Raw genomic sequence first — 22,706 nt, forward strand, 5'->3', positions numbered from 1 at the left:
GCCGCCGCCTCACCTCCGCTCACCGCGCCGCCGCCATCTTCGCAGGGAGGAGGCGCCTCGGAGCACCGCCCCCGGCGGAGGCGGCCGCGCGGGCCCCGTGCCCGCGGGACCGGCGGCGGGAGCGGCGGGGGCTGGCTGGCCGCGCCCGGCGGAGGCGAATCGGGCGCCGGCGAAGGTCCAGCCGCTCCCGCCTGAGCCGTGCAAACCCGGGGCCGTTGGGAAGCCCCCGGGTCACAGCCGGCTCCGGTTGGGGAGCGGCCGCGGGGCAGGGGGACCCGCGGCCCGGAGCCCCGCGCGACTGCTGAAGGCACCGCGTCGGACCGCACGCCTGCCGCGGAGGGACCCGAGGAGGCGCGGGGTCGGGGCAGCGCCGTGAAAGCCCCGTACCCGGCAGCTGTTGACTCTGCGCCCTGGAAGAACTGGGTCCGCGGCGCGGCTCTGCCTGCTTTGTATCCGGGCGCTGCATCAGACCCGCTCAAATGGCGGAGCGCCCGCGGGCGCCTGCGGGTGGTCGTCCTGGCTGGTGAGCAGCCCGAGGCCCACCCAGCCCAGTGCCCCGCGCAGCAGCCGGCCCCCGGCTGCCCGGCCAGGTGGGTGCAAGACTTAGAAACAGGGAAACGGCGCGAGTCAGAAGGGGTCTCCCGGGCCATCTAGTCTGACCCCCGGCTCCAGCCGGCTTTGCTCACCACATGCCCACCGTGTGCATGTCCAGCCTATCCCCCCGCCCAGCCCCTCTGACTGGAGTGCCTGGCATGACACCTCTGATGAGGGAGGTGGCACATCGCCAACAAGGGCAGTAGCCATGGGTAGCCTCCTCCCCCCTCCATGGACTTGCCCAGCCCCCTTTCAAAGCCATGGGAAGGGCGGCTGTCTCTCCTTCCCGGGGCAGCGAGTTCCTAGTGCAGCTCTGAGCAGCGAGGAAGCCCTTCCTCTGATCTGTCCCGAGGTCCTGCCAGTGCGCTTCATGGGGCGCCCCTTTGGGCTCTCGGGCCTCCCTGTCCACGCCACACATGGGAATGGCTCCAGCCCCTTCGTCTCAGAGTCGCCCTTCTCAGCGCTTTCTGCTTGCAAGTGCAGCAACCAGAACTGTGCACGGTATTATAAGTGCAGTTACACCAAGGAGCTGCATACGCAAAGTGCAATCTTGGTGCTTATATTCAGTTCCTTTCCTAATTATTTTATTTATTTCTTTATTTTAAAATTTTCTATATTGTTTATATTTCCATAGAAAATCTCTGTACAGTTTACAGTAATAAAAACATCAAAAGAAGTTTGATGCTCCAGGAGCCCTCTTTAAAGGAGATAAAAAGAACATCTACCTTGAGCAGGGCCTTCTCTGAGGTGGTACCCAGATTATGGAATGTGCTCCCTGGAGAGGTGTGCCTGGCACCAAGTTTATATTCTTTTCAGCGCTAGGTTAAAACCTTTTTATTTAATCGCTATTTTAAAAACTAATATTTTATCATTAACAGATGATGTTTTGTTTTGTTTTTTGTTTTTATATAATCTTTTATTGAATTTGTTATTTATAAATATTTTATTGTTTTTAATTGTATATATTGTGAGCTGTCCCGAGATGCCAAGGCATGTGGTGATGGCATACAAAAGTTTTAAATAAATAAGTTACAAATACTGCATTACATGGGTGGAGCTGGCTGGAGTCAGAGACGAGACTAGATGGCTGGGGAGGCCTCTTCTGACTCTCTTTGTTTCTGTGTATCTACTTGATTAAAACTGAATTAAATAAGATATATATTAAGATTAACAATTAAAATACTGGTTAAATAAAAAACAAGTCTTGGTCTGGCGCCAGAGAAGATAAAGAGTTGGTGCCAGACAAAACTCTCTGGGAAGGGTAACGATGCCTGGCACAGAACTTTGCACAGCAGCGTCCACATTTTCATCAACCGGTCCTCCATGCGCCCAAGAGCCCACGGCCAGGGTATCTTTGCTGTGCAAGGAGAGGAACCTGCAGCATGGATCCTCTGCGTTTTTATAGGGGTACCGTAGCAATCATCACATCACAGGTCGTGTCAGTAGCCAGAAAAAACACAGGTCTAGCAATCTGCTCTGATGGCCCGGCATAGAAACTTGGATCTCAGTGCAGAGCCCCATAATTTTTGCAGGAAAATCCCCCAGGCCACAGCCCAATCACAGAGCACATCTGCCTCCATGAACAGAATGAAACAGACTGGATCCCATACTTGGTGCAAAAATACGGATCCACGATATGAACCTTGATGAATTTTAAATGTTAGAAGAGTAGAGAGGGGCCTATAAGGCCGTTGAGGCCAACTCCGTGCCCAGTGCAGGGTTCTGAGTGAAAGCATCCCTGACGGCCGGCTGTCCAGCTGCCTCTCAGATGCTTTTGTGGAGGGGAGAGCCCACCGCCTCCCTGGGTCATTTGTTTCATGCCGGACTGTTACAATACTCAGGATAAATTTTCCTGATATTTAGCCGGAATGTGGCTTCCTGCAACTTCATTCTGGCATGATGGAGAAGAGACCTTGGCCCTCCCCTGTGCAACAGCCTTTCTGGTATTTGAAGAGTGCTATCAAATCTGCGCTCAATATTTCATGAGCGGAGCCAGCTAGAGCCGGGGGTCAGACTAGATGGCCCGGGAGGCCCCTTCCGACTGTCTCTGTCGCTATGTTTCAATCTTCTCAGGGCTAAATCTCTCCAGCTGTTTCAGTCTCTCCAAACACATCTTTGTGTCCAGCCCGATCATCCTTGTTGCCCTCCTCTGGACTTCTTCCAATTGGTCTGCCTCTTCCTTGAATGTGGTGCCCGGAAAGGAACGCAGTTCTCCAGATGGGGCCTAACTAGTGCCAGATAGAAGGGAACCAGCACCACACGTGCTTCAGGAGCTGACCTTCGATAAATGCGGCCCAAAACAGCATTCGCCTTCTTTTGCAGCCACATAACATGGTTGGCTCATATTCAGCCCGTGATCTACTGCAGTTCCGAGATCCTTCTCACTTGTAGGACTGCGGAGCGAAGTATCTCCCATCTTGTAATGGTGCCTTGCATCATCCTGCCCTTCACTTGCCCTGCTTGATTTCTTAAAGACAAGCGCAAGTGGTCCTGAGAGTTCTCCTGCCAGTCCCTGTATTATTCTAGGATGCAGCTCATCAGGCTCTGGAGATCTGAACTCACTGAAAGAAATGAGCTGTTTGCTGATGATTTGTTCATTAATCGCAAGCATCAGTCCTGACCCTTCAGTTCGTACTTCATTTCTGACCGGGGGTGGGGTGTCATGGACCTGCTTTGCGGAAAAGTCTGAGCCCAAGCAGAAGTTGAGCCTTCAGCTTTTTCTGTCGCTGGTTGCCAATTTGCCCTCCTCAGTGAGATGTTGAGCCATGTCCCTTTTCTCTGTCATTTACTGTGGACATACCTGAAAAAGCCCTTTTGCTGCTTTTGGCATCCCTCGCTAGCCTCAGCTCATTCCCAGCTTTGGCCTTCCTGAGGTGGTTCCTGCACTGCTGTGCCACCTGGCAGCACTCGCCGGTTGTCACTTGGCCTTCCTTCCACTTCCTAGATGTGCCCGTTTTTGTTTTTAGCTCAACTCGGAAGTTTTTTGTGGAGCCACATTGTTTTCTTCTGCCATCTGCTCTCTTTTGTTTTTGCTGGAATTGTGTGTCTGTAACCGTGCCTTTAAAATTTCCTTCCTTAAAAACACCCACCCATCTTTTCCTTATGGTCATTTGCCATGGGACCTAACTTATCTTTGCCCTGAATTTATTAAAATCAGCTTTCCCAGTAAGTATATGGCTACGCTCTATTTTTTCTTCCTTTAAAACTAAGAGCTCAAGTATGTTGTGGCCACTTTTCCCAAAGTCCTCATAACTTCCACTTCATCCACAACATCATCCCTATTAGTCAGCATTAAGTCAAGGATAACCAACCTGCTAGTTCCTTCCTCCTTTTTCTGTAGAAGAAAGTTCTCCACCATGCATGACCAGAATTTTTTGGAGGGGCCACTTTTGGCAGAATTTGTCTCCCAACAGAAATCGGGTTAATTGAAGTCCCCGTTACTACCTCAATGCCTTTCCTTAAAATGCTAGCAAACAAACAAACAAATGTATTTATTGCTTGCTTGCATTTATATACCACCCCAATGGCCCAGAGGGCTCTCCATCTTTCACATAAAGCCATGGTCATGTGATGTCATGTCACGTCACACAAATGCCCCTGTACGGAGCCCATTACAGATCCAGTGCTATGCTGTTCTGCCAGAGTAAAAGATCTGAAGATCAAGGGCCAGATCCTGGAACTGAACCCTAAACATAATGAATCCTGTAGTGTGTTATAAAACTCTTACTGTATAACTGCACCTACTGTGCTTTTACTAGAAATCCCTCCCTGTAGCCCACCCTCAGCTTTCTTTGCAACCCTGAGGCTTCTCCATGTCCACCTGTTCTCCCCATTTCAAGCTCTTTACGCTAGGTACTGCGGCCCATTGTGAGTGGCAAGGTCCTTGTGGCCCAGTCACCGAACAGGAGCACAGGCGCCATTTTCCCACCCCACACGCCCTTCCTTACTGCAGCAGGGCCCAAGGACAGCTGTCCCAGGCGCCTGAGTGCTGCAGAGGAGCCTGTGCAGCTTATAAACCACACTCTTGGCTGTGTTATTGCTTTTAAGACATCGGTTTTATTTTGAGTTTTGGGAGGGTTCCTGCCCTTGGAAGGCAGCCAAGTATTTTAAAACAAAAAGGGAATAAATAAAGCACACATTGAACAGGCCAGTCTGGCACAACCAGTGTCTGGAGGCAGTACCAGGGAACAGCACTGGCTGCTCTCTGGAAATTGGACAAGTCCCGCTAGAAAGGCCACTAGCCCGATCAGAAACAGCTCCAACCTCCGCTCCAGACAGGCCTGAACCTCAGCATAACTCTGCTACTTGTAAAAGGGGACAGTCATCCGGGAAACCCAGCTGGAGAGTCGTGTCTCCGTTTTCCTGTTGTACATGGGTGACCACCCATTCCAGAGAAGCCAGCGCAATGCAGAAGGAACTCCCTGTGGAAAAGGGGTCACATGGCTGCTGCTGCCCCCGATGCACTCTGCATGCTTGATCTTGAACCGGCCACTTAACATGGGCACTGACTGGTGGCGATCCTGTCAAAAGTGGCAAGGCTGAAGTAGGGAACTCTGTGGGCCCAAACAGTATGCATCTTAGGTTTGTAGCTTGAGCAGCTTCCACATCTGGCTCCTTCACCATGCAAAATCACCCTGCAGAACAGCTCCTGGGCAGCAAGAATGTGCCTGTGCCCCTCCAGAACCCCCCTGGTACTGCAATGCTTCAGCAGCAGCTTGGCCTACAAAATTACAGCCCAACCCCAAGTCACACACATTCAGTTAGTTACGGAGTGAAAGGGACGCCACTCCAATGCACAACACTGGGAGTGAGGCCATGAGCTCACCGCCTCTTCCTCCCAGCACCATAGGCCTGTCTCTGGGCATGTCACAATCTCACGGTAAAAACAAACTTGCTTCAACTTTTGCTTTCTCTGCTTTCCTCTTTTTAAAGATGATTTCTAACTTTTATGGCCACAAAATATACTTCAGCTTTGTACCTTCAGGCAAGCAAGAGAAGCTGCACTGGCTTCTTTGCCCTGCCCTGCCCATGTCGGTTGCAGGCCATGTTGTTGCCAGGCAACAGAAGGGCTGCTGCACCACCTGAACCCGGGACAGGCGCGTTCCGATCCACATGCAGCTCTGCAACAAGGTATAGTTTGGCAACGTGGCTTGGAAGCTGCCACCCCCACTGCCCCCCTCACTGGACTTGAAAGAAGGGCAGCCTGGCAGACACACTTCGGGAAAGAGCTGGAATCCCTCGTGGCTGCTTCTCCTTTCCTGATCCTACTAAATCAGCCAGTACATGGAGAACGGCCTAGTGCAACAGCCAAGCGGGGCAGCAAGCTTTCCAGCAAGTCCCGAGGGTTGCACAGCTCCTTTCTCCACCTCCCACAATTGGCAGAACGATGCAAAGAAAGCAATTCCCAGAAGTCACTGCAGCTCAGAATTCGGGTCTTCAGCCTACGCCAGACTGAAAGGATGGAAAAGCAAAAGATCTCCAAATTGCAAGCATGGCTGCAGTCAATAGCACCGATCCCTAGCCTGGCCGTCTGCTGCACAAACTGCAAGCAGGCTGCGGGAATGAATGAATCCTTGGGAAAAAAAAGGAAGTTGGGTGCTTTGTGCATTTTATTCCTGGATTAAAAACTGCTTGTAAATTCTGTTCCAAATCACACCGTTGGAGGTTCTTGGGACATTACCCTTTTTTAAACACCCTGAACTAAACTGGGAGTGGGGGAAGGGAGAGCACATAAACCATCGGGAGCATCCACAGGGATGTTCCCATCCTCCATTCTTCAAGCAGCAGCCTCCCCAAAGGCAGTGGCAGCAAAGTATGTTTGACCAGAAAAACCACATCAAGAACAGGAACTGGGGCAGGTGAAATAGGATAGGGGGAAAAAACCAACCAGATTTGCCAGTGCTTGAAGGAGGTCCATTCAGCTTTGAAGCAGCTGGCAGGAGCGACTCCAGCCCCATCTTTGCTTCCGCATCCCGCCCCACCTGGGTAGGCCTCTGACTCTGCATCTCCACAAGATCTGCTCAGCCTTCTATGACCACTAGAGCCAGGCGGCAAGAAGAGCCTGGCATCACTCACTGCAAAAGGGCACCAGGGCGGGAGCCTGGTCCTGCTTGCAAGCAGTGCTAGCCCAGGGACTGCCCATGCCGGGGACGCCGGGGTGGGCCGCCGCTGCCCCAGGTCCGCCTGTTGCTCCTGCCTTGCCACTGCCAGGTCCCTGGGCAGTGCCGCACGACATCGAACCCCAACGCTCCGGGCCGTCGAGGGGAAAGCAACCCAACGTTTTAACCCAGCCAAGCCAAGAACGTTTATTGGCCAGGGGGCAGCAGATGCTCTTTCCCACACAAGCCCAACTACTCATTTGGACTTGTGACATGCAGATTATACTGGTGTGTATAAAAAGCAAGGCAGCCCTTCACATTTACTGGCACTTAAATCTTGTCCCCTCTTTCTCTCCTTGTGGGAAGTACCTCTGGGCAATGGAAGGCCAGGTGCCCCTGCCTTGCTGCGTAGCTTTTGGCGGGAAGGACAGGGCAAGTAAGACATACAGCCTCTATACTGAAAAAGCAAGCTAATCCAACACAATCATTGGGGTCATTCTAGAAGTTACACTTCTACTAACTAGAGGAGGAGCCTAATTTTGAAGGTAAAGGGTGGAGAGAAGTTGGAGCAGGGACTACATCTCTCAGACTGGTAATGAGAACTAAAATCCACGCACGATGCAGTTTTTAAAGCATTTAGGTTGGAAACGTACAACAGCCTCCACGGAGCTCAAGGCCTCTTTGTTCCGGTTTTTAGTCTGTGAGCAGCTGTTGGACAATATGGGTATGAAAATGGCAGTCCCCTCGAAAGGTCCTGGTGTGCCGATCTTCTTGCTGCGGACGGGAGGAGCCGGCAGCGTTAGGATGGCTGGGAGCCCAGCAGTCTTTCAATGGCGGCATTGACATCTCCCCCTGTGGCAATGAGCGCCTGCAAGTTGGCCTCGCGGTTGATAAACCCCATGGCGTTGAGTTGCTCGAGCTGCTGCTGGAACCGTACTTCTGGGTTCTGCGCCTGCCAGCAGGGGGAGGGGGGAGAGAAGAGCTACACAGGAGGTGCTCCAGAACCCTGAGTGGAGGCGGCTGCCTGGCATGCACAGGGCCTCCCGCGCAATCTCCAGGTAGGGCTGGGGAAAAGTCCTGCTGGGTGGACGGCATCACACAGCTGGGTGGGCTGAGCAGGGAGGAGGCCCCGGCCCCGGCCTGAGGAGGCCTCCTCGGCTCCTCTGCACCGTGCAAGAGGCCGGTGGGGCTGCCTGCCCTCTTGCTGCTGCAGCCCCAGAGGCTGCCCCTTCCTGCCTCTTGCACCTCCCCACGTGAGACCTGCCTGCACTCCAAAGGCGTGGAGCAGCACCCATTACAAGGACGCCAGGCAGCAGGGCCGGAGCGGCGCACAGGGCCTCAGGGAGGCAGTGCCCGTCTGGGCGGGCGGGCGGGCAGTCCAGCTACAGCCGCTCCTCAGCCTGAGTGTGATCAGCCAGGGCAGGGGAGACACGCGGTGATGCAGGCACCCCCCGCCACCTACTTGAGAGTTGGTGCCGGCCAACAGCTGGATCATGTGCTGCATGAGGTGCTGGTGGGGGTTGCTGTCCCCTGCTGGAGAGGCACTGGCAGGCGCTGAGGTGGAGGAAAGGGGGGTCTCGGGGGCTGTGCTTCCTCCGGCAGAGGGCGGGGGGGCTCGAGGCAGGCCGAAAGACCCCAGGCTGCGGAAACAAGGCAAGCAAGTCACTGAGCGTGGCGCAGCAGATGCCGCACGGCCTGGTGGGGGAAGTGGCCAATGCCGCCGCAGTTCAGAGTCCTGCTAGCGCGATAGGAGTCGGTCTCTCAAAGCGCCACTGTGATGGCCGAGCCCGCTCACTCTCGTCCGCGAAGGCAGCGACAGCCTCCCCACCGATCGATTTCTTTAAAAGACCCACCGGGACAGGCGCTTCTTCACCCCGTTGCTTATGGGGGTGTACAGGGAGGAAGCACAGGCAACGGCTGGCTCACTTCCCCGCCCAGCACCCCAGGCAGTGAGTGGAGACACGCCCAGCTGGCCCACCAGGTGCCTGGCCCTTCCCGTCAAGGCGCTGCTGCTTCCTGTGGCCACAGTGCCCCCCCACCCCTGATCCACCACCACATTTCTGTCTGCAGACTTGCTAAAGATACTGCTGAGGCAACCGTGATCTCTGCGCCACGCAGCGTCCGGGACATCAACACGGGCCTCCTGCCCAGCCCTCCAGGCTGAGAGATCCCCGATCCCCAGTTCTCCTTCCCAGGCAGGGAACTCTGCAGTGCTGCTCCAGCCTGAGCTCTGATTACCTGGGTACCAGGCCCGGGGCCTCTGTCTGCAGCGTCTGGAGCCCCTGCTGAATCTGGAGCAAGGCCTGCATGGCACGAGGGTTGGTCAGGATGGAGAGAGAGTCGGGATTTTGCATCTGGAGGAGGCAAGAGCCGAGAGTGAGCAGTGGGCAAGCATGCTGCTGTTCTGGGGGAGCTGCGCGCTGCTTCTCCCACACCCCTGGAGAGGCTCCCCAGCTGTCCTGCTTCAGGCAGAGCACTTGACAGGCAACGAGGGAGATTCAGGCCCCCTGAAGACACCGCCAGTGCTGAGAGCTGCAGGACTGTTATCTCACCCCCACCGTCCCTCCAACAACTGCTGTGGGTCGTTGCGCTACCCTCCGTGCGCTCAGGGGCCTTTCAGAACTAATGGAGGGAGCAGAGAAAGGTGCTTGGCCGTGCTGCTACCCAACGAATCAAGGGGGCCTTGCCCTGTCCCTGCCAGAACCACCTGGAGCCCAGGATGGCCCCTTCCCTCCACGTCCTGCACAGGGACTTGCGCTGTTGCTATCACCAAGGCTGGGGTAGCGTCATGTTGTTCTCGCTAACGATCAGATTATTAACAATATCAAATCCATCACAGTGGCTTACTTTATTAACAGTTTTTGCTGTTACGACATTGTTTTGATTCATGTTGCATGGATATTCATGCAGATCCAAAACCAGCAAACAAAGGCTCAATTCACACAATCACTGCTGGGGGAAACGCCAGATTCCCCCCTGCAAGCACCTGGCATGCGCAGGGCAAGTAACAGGATAGCGCTGCCGCCACACAAGCTGCTGACAGAAAGCGGCGGCGGCTCCATCAACAGAAGAATCAGCGCTGAGTGGGGGGGGCGAGGGGGGCCGTTCACCCAGGCGCTCACCGACTTTGCATCACAGCCAGCCACATCCACATTTGTCCCGAGGGTCTTCCAACTTGTGCAGTTTCAGTGGTGCTGCAAGACCATTTCCACTTGTGGAATTTTTGTCCGGCACCAACCGCAGCGGACCTCAGTATCCAGCCAACTGTCATTAACTTGCCACTCTTAAATCGCCAGGGCCCTTAAACTAAAGCGACCGTGATACCTGATGGAATGCCTCTCCTTAATCTACGTGGACATTGCAATCAACTGTGGCGCCGATCTCCAACCGCCACCTCTGAAGGAGGATTGGATGGTGGCAGCACGAAGGGCCTTTTCGGCGGTGGCTCTCTCTGAGGCCTGCCTGGCGCCAACTTGACTATCGTTTCAGTGCCAGGTAAAGACCATCCTCTACTATGGGGCATTCAGTCTACTGGGGTCTGCAATTATTTACAACAGGTCTTAAGATTTCCCCCTAATCGTTCTATTTTTAATCTGTTTTAAATTTGGTTTTAAATTTTGTATTGTAAAATTTTATGCTTTAATATGGTGTATTTTATACTGTATTTTTAATATGCTGTTGTGAACCACTCAGAGATTTGGCTGTTGAGTGGTATAGAAATTAAAGAAATAAAGCTCTCTCAAAATCAGATTCTCTTAGGTTTTACCAGCATGCAAATGTCTGAAAAGTCAGGGAACTAAACTGCGAGACGCCACACCTGTTGCAGGAAGGCAGGCAGCTGGAGCCGCAGCTGCTCCTGAAGTGGAGGGTTACCAGCAAAGAGGGGAACATTCACCATCATCTGCAAAGAAAACGGAAGAGGGTCAGGAAGGCAATGCAGCACTTCTGAGCACCTGTCCCACCAGGGAAGGCAGTGGCTGGCTATTCAATGCCCGGAAGGGAAAGGAATGGAGAGGTGTCAGTCTATCCTCCTTCTGGCGGCTTCAGAGTTAAATATTATGCTTATTTTAAATTCTGTGATAAGAAATCAATTCACTATTACCTGAATGACCTAATTCTGCAAGCAGTGCATATGGTAACTTTTTGAGAGAAGACTGAATGTGCAAGTGTCCAAAGCTTCAGGCCACTCTTGCCAGAGAAGGGAGCGGCTCCGTCCAGAAGCTCCATGTGGCCCCATTGCAGACCAGAGGGGCCCACGGTACACAGCAGCTCGAGTGCCTTCCACTGCGCCCTCTGGATGTGGACGCAGGCATCACTCACCTGTGTTGCAGTGTCGGGATTCTGCGCAAGGGTCTGCAGCATCGTGCGCATGTAAGGAGCAGAGATCACATTCTGCATAAGCTGGGGGTTCTCAGAGATCTGCTGCAGGAGAAGCTGCATCTCAGGGCTATTAAACATGCCTGCAATAACCGGGGTGGGGGAGGGAAAGGGGGCAGAGACAGAAGCTAGCGGTAAGAGTTCTTCAGTCCCACCAGGCAGCAATTCCTAGAGCACAAGACAAGGGTGGCCGCGTGTCCGAATCACAATCCTCTTTCATAACCCACCATATGTCAGCGGACATCCAAGCAATGCCAGGTCTCAGCAAAGACTGCAGGCATGGGCATGAGGCTGCCTGCCTGCCAGGTTCTTTACCTGGCTCTGTTCACAGGCCAACTCCGTGGCCACAAGCCAACTGTGACACAGTCGGAACCATTCGTACACCAGCAAACACACAGGGAGACGATGGCAGAATTGCCCCAGCTGAGAAGGTACCAGACAGACCAGCACACATCCTGCCCAGACCTCTGTCTGGTTTCTAAGTCTGCAATCTGCATTTTTTTCCGGAGTCACCAGGACTAGAAATTAAGGTCATTTTTAAAGGTTATTTTCAAAATGTGTCATTTACTACCAAGGAATACAAGAAATGACAGAAGAAACCCATGCTTCTTCCCCACAAAACTTCATCCTCCAGTAATATCCACCCAATTAAGAAAGGGATGGCATGGTGGTTTAAACCGCTGTGCTGCTGGGCTGGTTGATCGAAAGGTCGCCGGTTTGAATCTGCACAACGGGGTGAGTTCCCGTTGCTCCGTCCCAGCTCCTGCCAACCTTGCAGTTCGAAAGCATGCAACTGCAAGCAGATAAAAAGGTACCACTTCAGTGGGCAGGTAACAGCGTTCCGTGCACTTCGGTGTTTAGTCATGCCGGCCACATGACCACGGAGACTGTCTACAGACAAGCGCTGGCTCCCTCGGCTAGGAAACGGAGATGAGCACTGCCCCCTAGAGTCAGGCATGACTGAACGAAACATCAAGGGGAAAGCTTTACCTTTACCTTTAAAAAAAAAGGGATAATCGGGGGCGGGGTGGCTGCTTGTATGCTGCAACACACAAGACAGGCTTATGAAAACCCTCCCTTATGCCCCTTCCCTCCACAAATAAGTAAAACAAACTCCACAAGTGAAACAGGATACTGTGACAACAAGTAGCAATATTAAGACTTAAATAACATCAACCTCATGTGCAAAGACTCATTTGTACTAAGATGGTCTCATTCCAGCTGGAAGTCTTTCAAAAGTAGAAACACAGAAACAGAGCGAGTCAGAAGGGGGCTCCCGGGCCATCTAGTCTCACGCCCGGCTCCAGGCGGCTCCGCTCACGACCTGCCCACCATGTGCACGTCCAGCCTATCGTTGAACACCCTCAGCCATGGGGCCTCCACCACCTCCCGTGGAAGCCCGTTCCATACCCTCTGCGTCCTAACTGTCAGGAAGACAGGAAGACAGAAGTAACCACATGAACCATGATCTGTCCATTGAAGCGATGTCCCAGACCTCGGACGGTGACAGAATGAAAACGGAGTGCCAGCAGCTGGGTTCCACGACGGCCCCATTGCCAGAGGCCAAAAGAGCCTCCTCAAGGGGCTGTGCGTGCCTCGGCCCCAAGCGGCACCCCAGGCGAGCGCCTCGGTGCCCCCCCCCGCCGTGCCGCAAGGCACCTACCAGTCCCAAGGCTGGCCGCGCTGATCCCCAGGGGGTTGGACACGGCAGGCGCGCTCTGGCTTGTGGCCAGTCCGGGGCTCCCTTCGCCCCCCGATGCCTGGCTCTGAGAAGCCGGGGTGGGGCCCCAGGGATTGGGCAGCGGCTCTCGATTCTCTGTCCGCAGAGGCTGGGCGCTGGAGGAGTCGGAATTCCCGGACAGGGCAGAGAAGGGGTTGTTGCCAAACTAGACAGAGAAAATGTCACTGAATCAATGACTCCGCAAAGTCTCATCCTATTCCTGCTTCACGGAATCGGCAAAAGAATAAAATGAAGTATGTATATTACAAAGTAGAGCTTGATGAAACAATACTTACGCTGTGCTATGATATTTAGTGTGAGAAGCCTTGAGCCTCTGTTCTGAGATCACAAGAACCAGTCAGTGAAGCTCACCTATTGCTTAGAGTGACTTCTGCATTAAGAAGCTGCACTGGGCTCTCAGCAAACCAGAATCAGGAATGTTAATTTGAACAGGGTACAAACCTGGTTTGCCAAACTAGGGTTAGTTTGAACAAGAAACAGGACTGCCAACTTTAGTTATGTATTTTTAATTTTATAGAATCACAGACTCCTGTGGAAGGGCCAGAAGGCCATCAGGTCCAACCCCCTGCTGTTGCAGGACACCAAGTCACACTCAGGTGGCTGTCCAGGTCCTTTTTGAATGTCCGCAATGTCAGAGAACCCACCTCCTCTCCGGGCAGCTGGTCCCACTGCCGTATTGCTCTGACAGTGAGGAAGCTTTTCCTGATGTCTAGCCTGAATCTGGGTTATCTCAACTTGAACTGATTATTCCGTGTCCTACACTCTGGCATTAGTGAGAAGAGATCTTGACCTTCCTCTTTGTGACAGCCTTTGAGGTACTTATTGAGGGGTATCATGTTCCCCTCAGTCTTCTCTTCTCAAGGCTGAGCATGCCCAGTTCTTTCAGTCTCTCCTTCAAGGCAGTGCTTTCAAACCCTGGATGATTTTTGTTGCCCTCCGCTGGACCCTTTCTAATTTCATTGCATCTTTCTTAAATCTTGGTGCCCAAGAACTGGAGACGGTATTTCAGAGGAGGTCTGACTAGAGAAGAATACAGGGAAACTACTGATTTGATTAATACTTCTATTAATATATCCCAAAATAGTGTTTGCCCTTTTTGTAGCTTCATCACATTGTAGGCTCATATCTGGCCTGTTGTCCAAGGTCTTTTTCTCTCCAGTTCTGTTGAACCACACATTCCCCATCATGTACTGGTGCATTTAGTCTCCTTTTCCTGGGTGAAGGACTTGACACTTGTTCCTATTGAACCTCATTCTGTTGCTTTCAGCCCAATGTTCAGGTTTAACAAGATCATTCTGGATCTTCATTCTGTCTTCTTAGGTGTTTGCTATTCCACCCAGTTTTGTAACATCTTCAGATCTGGTTATCTTTCCTTGTTCTCCCTCATCCAAGTCATCAATAAAGAAGTTGAAGAGCACTGGACCCAGGACTGAACCCTGCGGCACCCCACTAGTCACCTCCATCCAATTTGAGAAGGTGTCATTGATGAGCACTCTTGGTGTCTGATTTACCAGCTGATTTTGGATCTATCTAATTGCATTTCTATCTAGTCCACTTTTTGCTAATTTGCTTATTAAGATGTGATGAGGCATTATGTCAAAAACTTTACTAAAGTCTAGGTAGATTATGTCCACCGTGTTCCCTTTGTCCATTTGGGAGGTAACCAAGTCAAAAAATTAGATTAAATTAGTCTGAGAAGCTGCAGAATAACTCAACAGGCCTCTCTAATCAGCGAACAAGAAGGGGGACAGGGGGAGCCCAATTTCTGTTAGTAGAACCAAATCTTACAGGCGAGTTTTAAAATCAGGTTTCAAAATACCTATGGAAGATGACAGTTTTTGCCTGGTGCTGAAATAAAATAATCGCAGAATCACCAGGGCCATGGAGGCCACCAGGTCCACTTCCTGCTGTTGCAGGACACCAAGTTACACCATCCCACTCAGGTGGCTGTCCAGTTTCTTTTTGAGTGACAACGCCTGGCAGACCTCTCTAGGAAGCCCTTTCCAAAGGTGGGGGGCAGCTACTGAAAGGACCCTTCTTCTAATCACCATCCCTCTAACTTCCTTTTAGGGATGGCTCCTTCAGAAAGAGCTCATGCCCAGATCTCAGTAACAAGAAAATAACAAGAATAACAAGAAATAAACAAGAAAATGAAAGCTAGCAGGCAGGTTAAATTCTTGGAACGATGGGCAGCATTCTGAATTACCTTAAGTCAAAGAGTTTTGGCATACGTCAGATCAGAAACCACTGGGTTCAAAGAGTTTCTAAGAACAATCACAGGTGCTGTAGGCAGCCACTGCAATTTGCCATTATGCCGAAAAACAGTTCTGTATTACTTCTGCACACTGCGAATCTTGACTAGTCCTGGCTCAGTTCAGCAATTTAAGGAGACAACCAGTAGATCAGATACCTGCTCTCTCGCTGCACTGAACATGGGCTCCTGGATATCTGTGTACATCCGGCGCAAGGCATTGTATCCTCCTGGGATACTCTCCAAGTTGCTCAGGGCTCGATCCTGGTTGCGCATCATCTCCTGCATCATAGCAGGGTTGCGTGCCAACTCCATTGTCTATGAAGAGGAGAAACAACTACAGTTTTAGGCAATCACAACAGGAGACTACGGAGTCCCAAGATCAGAAAACCCCAGGTTCAGAAACAGGAAAAATCTGCTGACATCTTTTACTGCATGTCCATCACTCCTGGGCAGCCCTGGGGTTTGCTGGAGATCCATCTAAATAGCAAGCAACAGGAAGACCGGGAAGCTATCAAAACAATTCTGGAATGAGGGTGGGCAAAAGCACCGATCAAGGCTGAGCAATAAAAATGCATTCTGCACTATGAACACCCTCTTGGAGCAGTGTTAAATCCGCTCATGGGAAATGGAAGGAACAGAACCTAACTGTGACTCTTCCTAGAGAAGGCAGTCCACCAAACTCTGTGAACAGGCAAGCACCAGTCGGGGAGCAACAAAGAGGTAACTCTGAAGGTGCAGAGAGGAGAGGAAGTGTCCACTGGACACCTGTCATCCAGATTCTCCACAATGCTAAGGCTTCACGGACGGGCAGAGAGAAGCAAGCTGTTGCTGCAACAAACGCCTCTCAAAGCCAACCTGGAGGTTGTAGGAAGGCACACAGGTAACATGGCATGCGTGGAAAAAAATCTGCCCCAGTGAGACCAAAACTGAACTTTTCGGCCTTTCACAAAGCTCCGTTAATGCAAGACAAAGCCAACAGTGCCTGTTGCCCTGAGAACCCCATCCTCATGCTGGAGCAGCAGCATCACGTTGTGGGGATGCCTTTCCTCAGCAGGGTCAGGATTGAGGGCAAGATGATGGAGCCAAAGACAGGTTAACTCTAAAAATAAAAAGGCAGGATGTAAGTCTAACAGTAAATCAAGAAACCCACTTCTGTCTGTAAGAGGCATTCCAGTGGAACAAGCCCCTCAACGCCCAGCCAAAATAACAGCAGAGTGGTTTGAAAACAAGAATCTGAACGTCTCGTCCAAAGCTGAGACCCCATCAATTGAGAATCTGAGGCAAGGCCTGGAAGTTGCTTTCTCCAACACTCGCCAGCCGACCTGGAGCACTTTTGCCAGGGAGAATGGGCCAATACGGCAGGATCCAGGTGCTCAAAGCTGAGTCTTACCCAAAAAGACTCACAGCTGTAATTGCTATCAAAGGTGCTTTCGGTTTGCTTTTGTTTTTTTAACTTTTGTGTCCCAGCAAAAATAGGCTGCACCTTCCTGTACTGAATATCTTGTGTCTATCTAGTGGTAACAATGCCAAACAACCCATTTGAGTTACAGGTTATAGCATAACAAAATGTGGATATGTTGAAGGAGAGGATGAAAGCTTCTGAAAGGTACTGTGTGTTAGCACAAACCATGGTTGGTGCAATGTCTGAATTAAGCTGCACACGAACAATGCCTCACTGGAAAGGGAGCCACTGCCCACCTGGCGCATCAGCTCTGGGTTATTCAGCATGTGGCTAATCTCCGGGTTGCGCTCCATCAGCTGCTGCATCTGAGGGTTGGCCATGATCATCTGCCTCATGAAGTCCGGGTTGGACATCATGTTCTGGACCAGTGGGTTCTCCATGATCTGGGACAGCATCTCTGGGTTGGACATCAGCTGTCGCTGCATCTGCTGCTGAAGCTCCATGAAGTTTGCTGAGCCCATCCCCAGGTGACCAAGGCCTGCAATGCCGCCAAACCCAGCTAAGAGAGGATGAAGAGAAAGGAACAGCTCAGAAATACATGCACTAAGAAGAGACTGAGTTGCCTGTCACCAGCAGGTAGAAACCGAACATGGTACCCTTCTGGGGCAACTGTCTGAGTTGGGGGCACTGCAATGCAGTGGTTCTGCTTCTACTTATAGAACCATAGAATAGTAGAGCTGGAAGGGGCCATGAAGGCCATCAGTTCCAACCCCCTACACTCTGTTTACAGAAGGTGGTGCTTGCAGAATATTGTTCATCCCTATGGATTCTCCCGCATGGAGTTCCTCAGGGGTCTGTTCCATCCCCCATCTACATGAACCCCGAGTGGGGTCATCCTGGGTTTTGAAGTGCATTGCTATCAGTATGCTGATGACACACAGCTATTTCTCCTTTTCGTCTCCATCAGGTGAGGCTGTGGATGTGCTGAAGTGGAGAGCAGCTGGAGCAATGGATTGAATGAGAGCTAACAAACTGACACTCAAGCCAGAAAACACTGAGACACTGTTGCTGGGTAGTTACTTCAACCAGGTGGAGTGTATTCCGCCTGTTCTAGTTGGAGTCGCACTCCCTCTGAAGGAGTAGGTTCATAGCTTGTGGGTGCTCCTTGATCCATCTTTGTCACATAAGGTTTGGTGACCCAGCTATACCCCTGTCTGGACAGGGATAGCCTGGCTTCAATAATCTATGCTCTGGTAATCTTTAAATTAGATTACTGCAATGCACTTTATGTGGGGCTGCCTTAGAAGGCAGTTCAGAGCTGCATCTGCTGTAAAATGCAGCAGCCAGATTGCTAACTGGAACTTGCAGGTCTGACTATATAAGACCAGTTCTGGCCCACTTGCATCGGCTGCCTGTATGCATCTAGTCCCAATTCAAGGTGCTGCCTGCAAGCTATAAAGCCTTACATGGCTTGGGACCACAACATCTGTCAAAGCATCTTTCCCAGCTGCGATCTACTCAGACTCTGCACAGCTTCTGAGGTCTTCTTCCGAGTGCGAATTCTGAGGGACCATTGGAGGGTGGTAACAAGGGAGAGGGCTTTCTCAGCAGTGCACACCCCCCTCCTCCCATGTATGGAAGAACCTCCCCATTGCAGCCTGGCTGGCATCAAAATTTTCATCTTGTGGGCATCAGGGTAAGACAGTTCTTACCTCTGGGGCCTTTAAAGACTTACTTGGCCACCCAGGGGCTTGAGGGGGGTCACCCATCCCATGTGTTCTGCTGGGATCATTCTTTTGCAATTCTTTGCAGTTGTTTATTTTTATCATCTGATTTAGCTGCCTTAAACTTTTAATGATTTTCTAATTTTATGATATTTTTAATTATATTTTTATCAACTGTTGTCAACTGTCCAGAGAGCTTTGGCTATGGGTGGTACAGAAATGAAACATAGAGTTAGAAGGGGCCTCCCAGGCCATCTAGTCTGTCTCCCAGCACAAGCTGGCTCTGCTCATGTAATCCCCAATACGTGGTTGTCACATCTTTCCTTGAACGCTTTCACTGATGGGGCCTCCACCACCTCCCGTGGAAGCCCATTCCACACCACAGGGGTCCTAAGCATCGGGAAGTACTTCCTGACATCCAAGCTGAAGCCCAGTTCCTTGAGCTTTGCCCCGTTGGACCATGTCCTTTCCTCCATCACAGGGGAGAACAGGACACAACCCTCTACCATGTGATACCTCTTCACATCCCTGTAAGTCACTCAGAGATCCCCTCCGAGTCTCCTCTTCTCCAGGCTGAAGACACCCAGCTCCCTCAGTCTCATCTCATACGGCATCCCCCACAATTTGGCTCCCATCCATATAACCCTGTGCTGATCTGATTCTAACCCAGGGGTCGGCAACCTTTAACACTCAAAGAGCCATTTGGACCCGTTTCCCGCACAAAAGAAAACACCGGGAGCCGCAAAACCTTTTTGACATCTAAAATGAAGATAACACTGCATGCATCGGTTTTTACCTTAATGCTATGTATATCTTCATTAAGATTTAGCTGCAGCTCTTGTTCAGTCACTAAAAACTGTCATTTTTAATCTTACATTATAAACTAGTAGGACTCCTTTCATATATTTTGAATAGGAGAACAGCTTCCTGCAGAGTCAAAGTCAGTGCTAAAGGGCTGCATGCATTAAACAGCAAACCCCATAAGCCTGTCAGCAGTAAAAGCAAATGAATCTACCCACATATCATTAAACGTTTGGTTTTCTTCAGAAACTTTTCTTTTCTTCGATTATTCCATGGTTGGCCTACCGGGGGAAGTTGCAGATATAGGTGCGTTTAGTGACTGATTGGCAGATAAACAGTCAAGTGATGTGAATTGTGACAGGTCCCAAGCGCAGCTTTTATCGTTCAGAGGAAAGAGATTACATTTGGACAAAGAGAATCTTTTCAGCAGCATTTTGTGTAACATGAGAGCCTGCAGGAAGCTTGTTCCACTCTTTCCCTGCAGTGTCGCAATTTACTTAACCTGCTAGCGCTGCGCTCGAGTGGATGCCTCATCATCACCTATTGGTCTTTTGTAACTCGGAGTCTCGGTTGCAGATCGGTGGCTGTGAGGCGTATTTTGGGCGATGGAGCCGCAGCAGAGGGATGCAAGAGCCACGTGCAGCTCCAGAGCCGTGGGTTGCCGACCCCTGTTCTAACCTAACTATGTCTCTCTTATAATGTGGAGCCAACAATTGGCCACAGTACTCCAGCTGTGGGTGCACCACTTTGTGGGTTCAAAGCAGTGCTAACACCTCTACAAAATGGAAAAAATAACAGCACTCCCTAACTACTGCTGACACCTGGCCCAAGTGCCTGCTATTGCGGGAGACGCACTGCCACAGCAGCCCCGGCAAGGACTATTCAGCCTCCGCTCGAAACCTGTGATGCAAAAGCTTGCCATCCTCACAGCAGCTTGTTCCACTGCCAAACAGAGCATATCAGCAGAAGTTTCTTCCGAAATTTTAATCAACATCCTCTTTCTTTTATGATTCAAGTCCTACTCTCAGCTAATATTATTAATTTCATTTCCATACTAGACAATAGCTGAAGCAGCTTACAACAATTCATAAAATACAATCATAAAAGAGCAATACAATACACAATACAGCCTTTTGTATAAAATAAACCCAAAGTACAGTCTTTCATATTTTGTAGAAAATACTATATAGCCTTTTAGTCTTCTTTTCTCTAGGCTAAACTTACTTAACTCCTTCAACCTTTTCTTGTAGGACTTGGTCTCCAGACTCCTTACCTGGAAAATGGGAAAACCAAGGGCTAACCCAATACCCCTCCTGCCCGTACAGTTACAAGGGTTCCCGTTTTGCTTTCCTTGAGAAACCGAAGCCATCCTACTCACACAAGATGGAGGTAGCTCCACTAGGTGCGCCTTCTGCTGCTGAGCCTGGCGTGGTTCCCAGCGCGCTGCTCCTCCGGCCGCTGCTCCCTGCATCTGGGACTGTGTTGCTGGATGTGGACGGCAGAGGTGGGGCAGGAGAACTGGGGGTTGCAGTGGAGGCAACGCTAGCAGCAGCAGGAGCAGAGGAGGCGGTGGCAGGAGAAGCAGCAATCGCTGCTGAAGTATCTTGAGACCTAAGAATAAAACCAAGTGACTGATGAGAACTGGTGGTGCTGTCTGAAGGACAAAGGAAGCAGCTACACTCCTGGGCTTTTAACCTAACCTGAACTTTGAGAGGGTCATATTTCTTTCCTTGAAATAAAAGACAACCACCATCTCCCTGAAAAGTGCATTAAAATCTTTTGTTTCATGCAAGAATTCTGGGAACCAGTGAACCAGCAGCCCAGAATAGGGAAAATCAAGCTGCAGAGAAAATTGAGCACAAGTTTTTCCTTCTTTTAAAAATGTAACTATTTAGAAAGAGTACATTCGGCTTTCAACAGTAAGAATGGCCTACATATTGCTTTCACTAAAAGAGACCTCTAGCCATCAGTTTCTACTGTTACAATTCAAAGTGGGAATGCAGAAAAAGGGCTAGACAGCAGCTGCAAGTCAGGCCAGGGCAACCAGCAGCCTTAAGTCAAGCTGCACACAGCAGGCAGCTACAGGACCCTGGAGAGACCCAGTTGAAAGGCAGCTGCATGCAGGAGGAATGCTGCCAGATCCACAGCAGACCAACCATGGCTAGGGGGCAAATGGGCACTATTTGGAAACACAGGGAAGCAGTCACTAGAAAGTATCTGAACTGGAAGCGGAACTCGCTCAAGTAAGCACGTACTTCTGTGGGGTTTTGATCACCAGGTGCACGGTTAATCCATCTTTGATCCCATGCTGATTCAATGTATCCCCATCTTTCAGAATCTTCCCAGCAAAGATCAGAACCAGCTGATCCTGTTTAGCTTTGAACCGTCTGGAAATCTCCTCTTTGAACTAGAAAACATCATTTTAGAAAGTCACAAAAGGGACAGCTCATGGCAGCTAACTTCAGCCCTCCTCCAGTCCTGCCTTCCTTTGCCAGGACCTCCTCCACTCCAACACTGCCTTTAATCTCTCCACTGAGCATTTCTTTCAGAGTACCCTGTCTTCCACCTCCTCCCTCTTGATGCCAACCCACTCTCTGCCCCAGCAGCATCCTACTCCCCAAATTGCCTTGTTCCTAAATGCCACTGAAGCACAAGCCAGGAGTCCTCGAGCATAGAAGTGGTTGCTGCTAAGACCACCTGTGCTGCTGGCCAATATGATGCTGCGGCTACTATTTTTAATTGATGGTTAGCAACGCTGCTCTTTCCTTCCTCCCTTCCTTCCCTGCTAGTTTTTCTGCACATTGCATTGCTATCACAGAAACCTTGCATAAAGAAGCTGCCTTGAAGGGATTCCAGCCTGAGAAGGGCCCTCTCAGCATCGTTAAGCGAAAACCGACACGCCATTCCGCTCCGCAGAGCGGCGCGCTCAGCCCTTCCAGCAGCAGCTCATTCTGACCGGCCTGACGGGATCCTGAGGGGCGCTCGGAGCACCCGAGAGGGCAGGGGCCGCCTCCTGCGAGCGCCCCCATCTCCGCCCCCCGGTCCAGCCCGCCCTTGCGCCTTCCCCAGCCCCACGGCCAGGCACGGCCTTTGCGCGGGACTGTCACGTCGCTCCCCGCAGGAAGCTCGCAGCCTGACCTCGGGCCCCTCCGCCGCCCCGCCAGGGGGGCGGCTGCAGGCCCCGGGGAGCTGCGCTGCCCCCGCCGGCAGGCCGGGTCCGCCTTCTCCGGACTCCCGCGTCCCCGCAGGAGGCGGTCGCCGGCGCCGGCGAGCAGGCGGTAACGGAGGGAGCTGGGGACCAGCAGCCGGCGGGGGCGGGCCGGCCGCGGCGCCCACGGAAATCGGTCCCGCCCCTCGCCCGGACCAACCGACCTCCCTGACGGAGACGCGCTCGCCGGTGAGGATCTCCTCCTTGTCCTTCGGGGTCTTCACCGTCACGCGGATCAGGAGCCCGCACGGGCCCGCCTCCGGGCCGCCCACGCCCCCATCGCCCGCCCCGCCGCCGGGGCCCGGCTGCGAGGAGGACGAGGCGCCCGGTGCGCCGCCGCCGCCGCCGCTCAGCTCCGCCATCTTGGCCGCCCGCCCACCGGCCACCGAGCACGCAGCGCCAAACCGGCCCCGGCGGCGGCACGACCATAGAGAGGGAGGGCGGCGCCGAAGGGCCGTCGCGGCACTTCCGGTTTCTCGTTCCCCTCCTGCTCCTTCCGGCGTGCGG

The 22,706-nt window shown here is 51.9% G+C and overlaps 2 protein-coding genes across 2 annotated transcripts in view; both read right to left on the reverse strand.

The window, feature by feature from the left end:
• The window catches only part of GPATCH4 (G-patch domain containing 4), a 6,142-nt gene extending 6,077 nt beyond the window's left edge, over window positions 1-65 (reverse strand). Inside the window, exon 1 of the mRNA XM_044449098.1 lies at window positions 14-65. The gene's annotated coding sequence lies outside the window, so the exon portion shown is untranslated. The remainder of the gene's footprint in view (window positions 1-13) is intronic.
• A 4,565-nt stretch (window positions 66-4,630) lies between these two features.
• On the reverse strand, window positions 4,631-22,561 carry UBQLN4 (ubiquilin 4). Its single transcript, XM_044449043.1, has 11 exons — window positions 22,364-22,561; window positions 21,247-21,398; window positions 20,370-20,602; window positions 16,763-17,025; window positions 15,221-15,379; window positions 12,733-12,955; window positions 11,013-11,152; window positions 10,510-10,593; window positions 8,931-9,046; window positions 8,155-8,332; window positions 4,631-7,644 (listed from the first exon to the last, which is right to left on the reverse strand). The coding sequence occupies exons 1-11, from the start codon at window positions 22,559-22,561 to the stop codon at window positions 7,492-7,494; spliced, it is 1,899 nt and encodes a 632-aa protein (XP_044304978.1). The 3' UTR covers window positions 4,631-7,491.
• Window positions 22,562-22,706: the final 145 nt, after the last annotated feature.

This window comes from Varanus komodoensis, unplaced genomic scaffold (genome assembly GCF_004798865.1).
Source record: "Varanus komodoensis strain SLA01 unplaced genomic scaffold, ASM479886v1 scaffold57, whole genome shotgun sequence".
Taxonomy (NCBI): Eukaryota; Metazoa; Chordata; class Lepidosauria; order Squamata; family Varanidae; genus Varanus; species Varanus komodoensis.

What these genes read in the sequence shown, in the direction of transcription:
- UBQLN4 (XM_044449043.1), bottom strand. Translation starts at nt 22,561, where the DNA reads ATGGCGGAGCTGAGCGGCGGCGGCGGCGGCGCACCGGGCGCCTCGTCC. An exon ending in CGCGGCCAGCCTTGGGACTG is followed by an intron (nt 11,153 to 12,732) that starts GTAGGTGCCTTG and finishes CGGTTATTGCAG; the next exon opens with GCATGTTTAATAGCCCTGAG. An exon ending in TGGCCGGCACCAACTCTCAA is followed by an intron (nt 7,645 to 8,154) that starts GTAGGTGGCGGG and finishes CCCTGCTGGCAG; the next exon opens with GCGCAGAACCCAGAAGTACG.